Source organism: Aphidius gifuensis, linkage group LG1, assembly GCF_014905175.1.
Source record: "Aphidius gifuensis isolate YNYX2018 linkage group LG1, ASM1490517v1, whole genome shotgun sequence".
Classification (NCBI taxonomy): domain Eukaryota; kingdom Metazoa; phylum Arthropoda; class Insecta; order Hymenoptera; family Braconidae; genus Aphidius; species Aphidius gifuensis.
This window is the reverse complement of record NC_057788.1, coordinates 20,004,560-20,016,308: the sequence shown is the minus strand read 5'-3', so window position 1 is coordinate 20,016,308 and position 11,749 is coordinate 20,004,560. Positions and strand designations below refer to the sequence as shown.

Genomic DNA, 11,749 nt, shown 5'->3' with positions numbered 1-11,749 from the left:
ATCATGACAATTATTATTTATATTATCATTATCGATTATATTCTCATCAATGTCATCTTCATTATTATTATTTTCATGATTATTATTGTTAACAGTGTTGCCAGACTCGGTAGCCATCTTCCCACTAAAAATGTTATGAAAAACCACTAGATTGAGCTACTTACCCACTAAACTTTTAAAAACTTCAAAATTTACTCAAAAAAGCAAAAAAAAAAAAAAAAAAAAGGAAATGAATTGTAATTTTTTTTTTATATGATATGATAATGAAATATATTAATATGCGTTTTATACATCTATATATTTTCAAATATTGTTAGTAATTTTATAGATTTTATAAATAAATAAAGTCTTGTCCTTTTTTCTTATAAATAAAATATCAATATTCATTTTATAAATATGTATATAATCGTAAAGAATATTAAAAATAGAATTTTTTATGCTTTAAATAAAGTCTTGACCTTCTTCTTCTTCTTTGTATTGTTCTTTGACACCATCCGAACCAATCAGAAGTTTAGAAGCAAACAACTTAAAAATCTAACCAATGAAATCTACCCACTAAAAAACCAACAAAAAGAAAATTTCCCAGTAAAAAAACCACTAAACAAAAACTGCCCACTAGATTACCCACTAAATCTGAAAAAAACCACTAAATTTAGTGGGAAAACCACTAATCTGGCAACACTGATTGTTATTATTTTTATTTACAATTAAATTTTCATCAATATTTTCATAGTTATTATTTATATTACCGTTATCGATTATATTGTCATCAATTTCATCGTCAATATCATTGTTTTCATGATTATTCGTGTCATCATTTATATTAAGCGAAGCCCTATAAGGGGGTCTGGGGGGCGAAGCCCACCCAGAATTAAAAAAAAAAAATTAAAGTAAAATGTATAAATAAAAAAACAATATTAATTAAAAATTTTTAATTAATATTTAAAAAAAAAAAATTATTGAACAATGACAAACGAAAAATAATGATGTACAAACGATTTGCTATCGATTAAGCATCTTATTACTATAAAAATATCAGCCATTTGAAAATTATAAATTGTCGGCTATCTGGCAACTCCAAATATTCATTAAATTATTAAAGATAATGAAGGGGTGGACAAACAAAACTAAATATATTACAATCATCTACAATCCAAGTACAATCAGCTATAATCATTGTTTTTTTGTCGGCCCATTACTTGTCGGTTAACTGTTAATAAACGAATCACTATTGTTTTTTTTTTTTTTTTAATATCATATGATTTTTTTACAATATTTGAATTATTCTACAATACTAAATAATTAAATAATACAATATTTTGACCAAACCACAATCAACTGTCATAATCAAGGCACGAATAAAACAGGTTGCAACATGTCGTGAGACCACGTATATATACATATATGAGGTATAGGAGAGTGGTATAGTATGGCATCATAGTTGCAAGATAAACCACAACGTGGAATGGCGCCACCTTTAAAATCTATGAATATTCCTAAAATAGTTTCCGGTAAAATGAAGTTTACGTTTCCGGTAAAGTGAAAGTTACGCTTTCAGGTAACAGTGGAATAATGGTTCACTTTACCACAGCAAACGCGTGGAAAAAAGTGGGTAAAAAAATGCCTCAGTGAGGAAAATTATTAATATAAATTTTTAAAAGCAGAAAATATAAAATAAAATTTCAAAATTGAACCTGAATATTGAATTAAGATTTAAAGAATAATTGCAACGTGTTTAAAATACGATAAATTTATTTATATCAATTTCTATGCATATACGTTTTTCTATTGCATTTCGTCTTCTGCTCTGATGCATAACATACTGCAGATAATGCTGATAAGTTGCCATTGTAAATTTTTAATTCAAATTAATTAATACCTATGTAATTGATATAGGTATAGATATTTAATAGTAGTATTTATAAAAATTAATAAAAAAAAGAAAAAATAATTCAACTGATCAATTATAATAACACTCACTGTTATAATTGAAATAATCTTTCAGTTTTTTCGAAATATTTTCAATCAAAAATTCACCACAAACAATGATGACGAGATAATTTGAACAAAAAAAAAACAACAATTTTGTCAAGCTTGAAGGTCTCAAGCCACGTAATGATCCTACTACTGATGATAATGATAAATTTAGTTTCAAAACACACAAACAATTCTAAAAATTGTTATTTTTTTTTCGACGCAAATTTCTATTATTAATGTATACTTAATTTACTTAAATATTATAATTATATATTATCTTGCCTTGTATTTTTTTCTCAACACCTTATTGCCTTCTAAATATTTATTTAATTTCATGAATTTATTTCCAAACGTTATTATCAAGCCAAAGCATCCATACACGATGAAAATGTGCAGGAAAAGATTCTGGTTGAACTGGTGCATTTGTTTGATTCATCAAAACACTTTGATAATAACTTATGTAATTTTCAATATTACTAATCACCTGTTGATTAAAAATTATTATTGAAATTTTGTAAATCAATTTATAAATAAATATGTGTTTTTTTTACCCCTGGATATTCAGCAGAGACATCAGTTGTTTCACAAGGATCATTTACAATATTAAACAGACACAAATTAGAACAATTTGAACTAATTTTATCCAAAGGTTTACAAGTTATTTGACTCTCTTGTCGGAGATTTAGTATTTGTTTTTCATTGATCAAGCTTTTTGCAATTTTTTCGATGACCAAATTGACTGTGGAATTCAAGACTTTGGCAACATACTCGGAATCATTAAAACCAACATCAACTTCATCATCGATCAAAAAATCGAAAAAATCCGGGAAGAAATAGGAGATCATCCCATTCAATTGACTGCAGCGAAATACCAGTAGGTAATGCGGAAACAATGGTCCAGTTCGTTCATGAAAGTTTGATCGAAGTTTGGCCTAATGGCATTGAGCATGATAAATTTCTTATTTATAATACTGACGCTGCACCTTATATGAAAAGTTCAGGTCAGTTGTTAAAAAATGATCATGGTTTTGGCAAGCTTGTTCATGTTACTTGTATTGCCCATGGTCTGAACAGAGTTGCAGAGAAAGTACGAGAACAACATGATGATGTCAATGAGATTATTTTAAATACCAAAAAAATATTCTTAAAAGCACTATCTCGAGTTCACCATTTCAAGTAAGTCACAAGAAATCTTCCTCTTCCACCCGAGCCGATAGTAACACGATGGGGTACGTGGATCGAAGCTGCATTATATAATGCTTAATATTTTCCTCAAGTGCAGAATGCAGTAAGAACTCTCGTACTCGTGGTGTTGTGCGAGCACAAGAGGTATATACGCAGCCAGATTTACAACAACAATTTGACGAAATAGCCAATAACTATAGGTATGTGCTTAGCCAAAGGTAGAAAGCGCTTACAGACTCGAGGATTACCCTTAACTGACTCCGTAGAAGTCATTGCAAAAGTGTTTTCCAAAATTGATAGTGCAAATGCCAACGTAACAATAAGAAATAAATTTGAGAATGTTATCCTAGGAAATGAAGGATATACTGAAAGGATGGCAATTGATCACTTTTTGTCAACACCTCTATAAAGCTAGCTCACCAACATGGGCACAAATAAAAAAGGCTATAATGGGAATTTTGGGCTTTTTTTCGGCTTTTGTTGGGTGGTAATATCGATTTTTAGGCTTTTGTAGATTTTTTTATATGCAGTGTTGTGCGAGTTTAAACGTAAGCTAGCACAACTTTGTCAATAATTGTTTGAATTGAAATAAGGTGGGCTTATTTTTATGGGCTTTTTTTGGGTTTTCATTCTATCATAGTGAATTTTTTTTATTATTATTTTTTTTTTTAATTCTATTGTTGTACTACCTTTAGCCTAAGCTAGCACAACTTTGTCAATAATTGTTTGAATTAAAAAAAAGAAGGCTCAATTTTATGAGCTTTTTTTAGGTTTTTATTCTGTCATAGTGAAATTTTTGATGTGTAAACATCTTTAGGCGCGGGTTGGGTAAGAGTAAAAGGAAAAAACATACATAGAGTTTAGACGTCAGATCCGGTAACGGATCTGGGCAGGAATCCATTTTCTGTTTGCGTTTTTACATGGCTGCCATAATTCTAAACATGGCTGCCGTAATTTTAAACATGGCGCCTCCATGATCCAAGCTTTGAACACTAGATACATTACACACAACTACATTTTTCAGTGATATTTTGGCAATATATAGTAATTTCGAGTGATTTAAACGCGCGTGTGAATTAAACATTGTCGAGCGGGTGGATTAAATCACGGAGGCGCCATGTTTAGAATTATGGCAGCCATGTAAAAACGCAAACTTTTGCGTGTCGTGAGTTCGCACCCTCAGCCTACATTGCGCCTTGCAGCGCCATGGTAATCGGTCGGTAACCGTTACCATCAGCCGTTCTGTAGTATAGATGAATTTAAATGCGCGTATTTATATATTTAATTTATTCATTATTATATATATATATGCGCTGTTGTATATATTAATATACAAGTATTTTATTTGTATTTATTAGTTATACTTGCATTTGTTAGGCGAAGAAAAGTTCATATTGTACATATATATACATGCATATGCAAGTATTTTTCATTTACAAGATTAATATACCTATTATTATTGTTTATATAAAATAATATTTCCTAAATACAAAACATAATATTGAATTATTATACAATAATAATTTATTTATAATATTGACTAATTTTATGTTTTAAAAAAAGAGAAATAGACATTGATGACTGATGTGTTAGTTTGAAAGAGAAAATTATTATTGTAATTGTACAGAAGAATTTCAGAAGATATTATCATAACCGAGACAACATGTTTTTTTATTCGGTTTTTATAGAAAATTTTCTCACGATTACGGGAAAAATACGGAAAAAATTCCTACGAATGCGCAGTGGTTAAAAATGGAGTTGAAATATGGAAAAAACGGCTATTTATCGGTTATAAATCGTGTAGTTATTGAAATAACGATTAATTCTCGAATTTAATAATGGCCATCAATGAATCTCGTCAAGTAAAAAAAAAAGTCAACATAAAAAAATTCGATATCGCGAATAGTTTTCGAGTTATAATAACTTATATATTTCGATATATTAAGTTTTTTTTTTTAATATTAATAAAGGCAATCGATCAAACTCGCCAAGCTAAAAAAAAGCCCAATAAAAATTTTTATATCGAATAGTTATCAAATTATCGATATTTTTTTGAAAATGTATACAATTTTTTTTTTCTCAAAAAAAAAAGTCGAAATTTTTGTTTTTTTTTCAAAAAAACTGCTAATTATTGATTGTCGCGTATAGTTAAGCACGAATATATATTTTTTTTTCGAAAATAATGAATATATCCAAGTTTTTTTTACATGGTTGCTAGGTTTTTTACTTAGCTATATTTTTTACTTAGCTATTTTTTTTACTTAGCTATATTTATAGCCAAACACACAATATCTACATAACTTTACTTAGCTATATTTTTCCTTAGCTATATTTTTTACTTAGCTATATATTTTTTACTTAGCTATATTTTTTACTTAGCTATATTTTTTACTTAGCCTTATTTTTTTACTTAGCTCTATTATATTATCAATTATGAAAAAAATTATCATTAACATTAGAAAGATATCGATAATTCGAAAACTATTCGCGCGATCAAAAAATTGTATTTGATTTTTTTTTCTTCTTGATGAGTTTAATCGACTTCCTTTATTAAATGAATAAATAAAAAAAAATCGATATATCGAAATTTTAAAAAAATATTATAACTTGAAAACTATTCGAGATATTCGTAGGAATTTTTCGTAGAAACACGCCGAAGATGTTTACACATAATAAACCCGCGAGTCTAGATGGCTCACAAAATTTTTTTTTTTTTAAGTCTATTGTTGTGCTAGCTTAGGCTATTCAAATGAATTGAAAAAAACCAGAAACTTAGAAAAAACAACGAAGTTCCCCCGCCGGGAATCGAACCCGGGTCTTTTGCTTTCCGGGCAAACGCCTTGACCACTAGACCACAGGGCTTCTTATTTTTTCTAAGTTTCATCAAGTCAACTCCGACGTCCTTCTATGCGTCAATTCATTTTTAAAAATTCAATTATTGTTTGAATTAAAAAAAGGTAGGCTCATTTTTATGGGCTTTTTTGGGTTTTCATTTTGTCATAGTGAAATTTTTTTTTTTAATATTATTTATTTTTTAAGTCTATTGTTGCGCTACCTTAAGCCTAAGCTAGCACAACTTTGTCAATAATTGTTTGAATCAAAAAAAGGTGGACTCATTTGTATGGGCTTTTTTTGAGTTTTCATTCTATCATAGTGAATTTTTTTTTGAAGTGAAACTTCGTTAGAATGGGCAGTAAAAAAAAAAAACAAAAGATGGATGCAACGAAAGTAACGGCATGAAAGTAAGTAATTTTAAATTATTTTTTATTTTGTTTTATTTATTTATTCCCTTGACAACGATACGAAAAAATTGGTTTCAAAATTTTAGTTTCATGAAAGATTCAAGAGACAAAGGTGAATATTAAGGTTAAAACTTTTATTATATAGAATATATAATTTATTATATTCTTTTTGATCAAATAATGAGTATTTAAAATTATTCTATTAAATAAACAAATAATACACAAGATAATGATTATTCAAGTGCTTGATATAATAAAATGTAGCACTACCACGTGAACGTAAAGATAGTAAAGATGGTATTCTAGATTTTATAGGATTTCAAGAAACAATTAATGACATTGAAAAATTATCAGAAAAATGTGACAAATGTACTGGTAATCCTAAATCAGTAAAAATTAAAATACGACCAGGTGCTATACCAATGTCTGATAATTATGATGAGACTTGTACTGGTAGTTGTAATAATATTTCAAATCAAATAATGAGTATCTAAAATAAATCTGTTGAATAAACAATTAATACGCAATAAAGTGGTTATTTAAGTGCTTGACATGATACGACAGCAACATCATAATCACAATACCAAACAACAATAAATAATATGTGGATAAAATGTGGTACCACGGGAACGTAAAGATAGCAAAGATGGTAATTTAGATTGTATAGGATTTCAAGAGACAATTAATAACATTGAAATATTATTAGAAACATGTGATAAATGTACTGGTAATCCTAAATCAGTAAAATTTAAAATACGACTAGAACCAATACCAATGTCTGGTAATTTTCATGAGACTTGCACTGGTGGTTGTAACAATATTTTTAATCAACTAATGAGTATTGAAAATGAATTTGTCAAACAAATAAAACCCAAGATAGTGGTTATTCAAGTGCTTGACATGATACGACAGCAACATCATAATCACAATACCAAACAACAATAAATAATATGTGAATAAAATTTGGTACTACGTGAACGTAAAGATAGTAAAGATCGTATTTTAGATTGTATAGGATTTGAAGAGACAATTAATGACACTGAAATATTATCAAAAACATCTGATAAATGTACTGGTAATCCTAAATCAGTAAAATTTAAAATAGGACCAGGTACTATACCAATGTCTGGTAATTTTCATGAGGCTTGTACTGGTAGTTGTAATAATATTTTAAATCAAATAATGAGTATTTGAAATGAATCTGTCCAATAAACAAATAATACACAAGATAGTGGTTATTCAAGTGCTTGTTATGATCGTGCTTGTCATAATCGAAATAAATTCAAGATCTTGAATGAATTTGTTAAGGACAAAAAAATGGAACAGATGATTAAATATTGAATCATTCAATGAAACAACAACAACAGGAGTAAATAATAAATAAATAGATGATGTACCAAGTGGAAATCTAAATAACAACAACAATGTTGATCATATATAAACAACAGCAATCATAGTAGAACAAATACTCGGTGGTGGTGGTTGCGGCGGCGATGATGCACCATCATGTGTTTGTGGTTAATTCGCTCATAAAAAAGATGTTCAAAAAATCGATCAATATTTGACATTAAATTTTTTTAACATCAAATAGTTTGTTTTGTTTTTGTTTTTTTTTTCTTATTCAAATATTGAGGAGATAGCTACTGAATTTAAATCAAATTTATTTCCATTATAATTTGTATTAATTTTATTTATATTTTTCAGGCTGTAACATGTCAGATTACGAGGCTGAAATTGACTCAATATTCAATAATATTGGAAGCTTAAGTCATCTAAAGTTGATATATCGGGAAAATATTAAAAGATATCATCCCGACAAAAATCCTGAAGATAAAAGAGCAACTGAAAAAACTCAGTATTTCATGAATATATATGAAAAGAGATATTTCTCAATTGGTAATCGATATTTCAATACAATAATCTCGACATTTGAAGATATAAATTTTATAGTGTTTTCTTTTATTCCATGCATAATAGTTGAAGAACAACAACAGCAACAACAAGATTATTTATATGACCCTTTCAATATTGATTCCGATGTTGGAATCATTTACGAGTCATACGATCAACAACAACAACGACAACAACAACAGGATGGTTTATATGACATTTTCGATATTGATTCTGATGTTGAAATAATTTGTCAGTCATACAATCAACAACATCTACAACCACAGCAAGATAAAATAAATAAATATAAACAATTGAAAAAAAAAACATCTATACACAACATGAAACTTAAATTGAACGTAATATTATAATTTGATAATTTGCTATTAAATCATAAATTATTTATCTTATTTTTCAAAAATTATTTGACATAAATCTTTAAAAAAAAATTAATGATGCTGTTTTATTCATATCCTTCTCCAGATATCTCTTTAGGATGCTTCTTCAATTTATCTTAATTTTCCCGTTGATTTTTTATTTTTTTTCTGCCTGAAAAAAATGAAACGACGAATAGAAAGACGTCGGTGTTAACTTAGAAAAAATAAGTAGCCCTGTAGTTGAAAAATCGAGACGTTTGCATAGTAAGCAAAAGACCTGGGTTCGATTCTCAGCGGGAGAACTTCTTTATTTTTTCTAAGTTTCTGTATTTTTCATTTCATGTTCATTTTCATATTCAGAGATAAAAATTTTTTTGGTAAAAAATTGCCAGTCAATACACCTGTTTATAAACATCTTATCATAAACCAATAAAGTAAACTCAACCAATGTTAGTTTTTAGCCAAGGGAGTCCTCCTCTACTCTTTCTCGAATTTAATGCCGTGTTCCCTTCTACTCAACTAGAGTAAAATTTACTAAAGTTAGTTTTAGAGAAGAGGACACGGCATCAAATGTTTTGGCAAATTGTATTTTATTAATAATTTTTTTTTGCTGAAAAATTAATAGAAGTAACTTGAGTTTATTTTTTTTTACTCGTTACTATACAAAAAACAAAAATGTAACGAAAACATATGAAAGCATATATTTATATTCATTTAACAAGAGCAAATGATAACCATAGTTACGTTTCATTTTCTGACAAAAAAACAGTAAAACAAAAATATTTTTGGTCGGTTGAGATACTAAATACTTACTTATTGTCCTATACTTGAATCTTTCTTAAATATCGAGAATATATATATGGGGCATTCCACGTGAATTCAGACGGTCGTGACCCTGACCCCTCCCGATTCCGTTCATATTTTTTTTTCAGCTTGTTTTCAGCTTAAAAATGACGCTCATTTTTTTTCAGATTTTTTGAAAATTTTTCGACCCTTCAAAAAATAAAAAACAAGAAAAATCGAAAAAAAAATCGATTCCGACATTTTTTAAAATTCTGATTTTTTTTCCCTGAATTCTTAAGCTCATAAAATAAGGCTAGCCAAAATTTCAGAGTGGGATCTCAATTGGAACTTTATGGAATTTTTTTTTGAAAGTTAATTTTTTTTTTTCAGTTTTTACAAATAAATCAAAGTAATGCATTACGTACATTAATATGAATAATTCTTGTGTTGTCACCTCAGTTACAAGAGGGCGTGAGTGTATTCTAAGTGTTTTCGATTTTTGTTGTTTTTTATTTTTTAAGGGTCGAAAAAATGTCCAAAAAATCTGAAAAAAAATAAGCGTCATTTTCAAGCTGAAAACAAGCTGAAAAAAAAATATGAACGAAATCGGGAGGGGTCAGGGTCACGACCGTCTAAATTCACGTGGAATGCCCCATATATATATATATATATATATATATATTTACATAAATATATATACATAAAAGTAATATATAATGAAAAAATCATACAAAAGAAAACAGGATAAGAATAATACTGACACTAAAAATTGATAAACAGTCAAAGAGAAAAATTTCATATGAATTGCTTATTAATATTATAAAAAAAAAATTTTTGTCGATTACTAATATTCAAAGTATTAAATATGATCAAATAGAATTTATAGAATATGAACAAGAATTCTCATTCAATAAAAAAGGTATTTTTTCGTTGTTAAGGTTGATTCTGGAAATCTGAAATCGCAACGGATTTTTTTTTTTTTTTATCTTATGTTTAAATGAAATAATTGACATTGTCAATTTTTTTCAATTTTTTTTTGTGTGGTTTTTTTGAGATATTTACTGTCAAAGTTGACAACTTTAACACGCAAAGTATAGGCGGTACATCATATTTTTATTAATAACTATTTCCAAACGCAACAGAAAACGTCCAATTTCTATCAGTTTGTAGTGCTAGAAAAGACAAATTTTTTATATAAATTTTTAGTATTTCGTCTGTTGCGTTTTTAAAATAAATAACTTTAAAATTCAAAAATTTCGCGAGAAACGCAGTACACAGACATGAACACAAGCATGGTTTCAGTGTACGATGTAATCTTCGCTTGCTAGTGTGTAGCCACGCACACACATACTACTAAAGAACTTAGTTTTTTCATCAGTGGCGCCACAAAAAATTTTAGGACACGGGAACAAAAAATAGCGTTATTGATATACGGGCCCTTCGTGGCATAAACATTGGTTCGGTGATGCGACTGGAAATCAACCTTAAGAAGTAAGAGATTTTTAGAGAACTACTTTATTGTTCTTGCAGAAGTAATCACTTTATTAAAAATGATCAATGAAAGTATCCGTAATGATTTTTATATTATTTTTATATTATTTTATATGTAAAAAAAAGAAGATTTGATCAATCTAGACAGAAAAAAATTAAAAATAAAAGCGATTGAAAAAGAAAAAGTATACATAAAATAGTGGTAGAAGTGTTTGGCTGACTAGTTGTTCAATAAATAAATATTTATATAAAATTATAGTCTGTGTTAAGTTTTTGAATTAGAATTTCATTTACATACACTCAGAGAAGGATATGTTAACAGTTAACATACCAATATGTTTACATTAAACATACAAAAGTTTAATGTTAAGATATATATATTAACAATAAACATAGATATCTTAACTGTTAACATACATATGTTTATAGTTAACATACGTATCTTTACGCGGCCGAATATTTAGATGCGCCAGTCTACTTGTAATCTTTTTTTTTTGACATTATATTGTGATACTATTCTAATTGTAATATAATATAATATGTACTCGTGTTGTCATAAATTTATTTAAATTTAGATTTTTTGTAAATTCATTCTTAATTTTACATTAACTTTTCATATTTACATACGTAAATGCCTTCAACTATCAACCTAACCTTCAAATTGTGTCAATTACAGATATCTTAATAGTTAACATACGCATATTAATTATTAAGATACGTATGTTTAATGTTAATATATATATCTTTGATGTAAACTTATCAGCCACTACCCATTTAAACATGGCATATGTTAACATTAAACAG

At 27.8% G+C, this 11,749-nt stretch overlaps 1 protein-coding gene across 1 annotated transcript; it reads right to left on the bottom strand.

Annotated features, from left to right (window-relative positions):
* Positions 1–2,001: 2,001 nt before the first annotated feature.
* On the bottom strand, positions 2,002–2,822 carry LOC122860360. Its single transcript, XM_044164147.1, has 2 exons — positions 2,529–2,822; positions 2,002–2,461 (listed from the first exon to the last, which is right to left on the bottom strand). The coding sequence occupies exons 1-2, from the start codon at positions 2,820–2,822 to the stop codon at positions 2,318–2,320; spliced, it is 438 nt and encodes a 145-aa protein (XP_044020082.1). The 3' UTR covers positions 2,002–2,317.
* Positions 2,823–11,749: the final 8,927 nt, after the last annotated feature.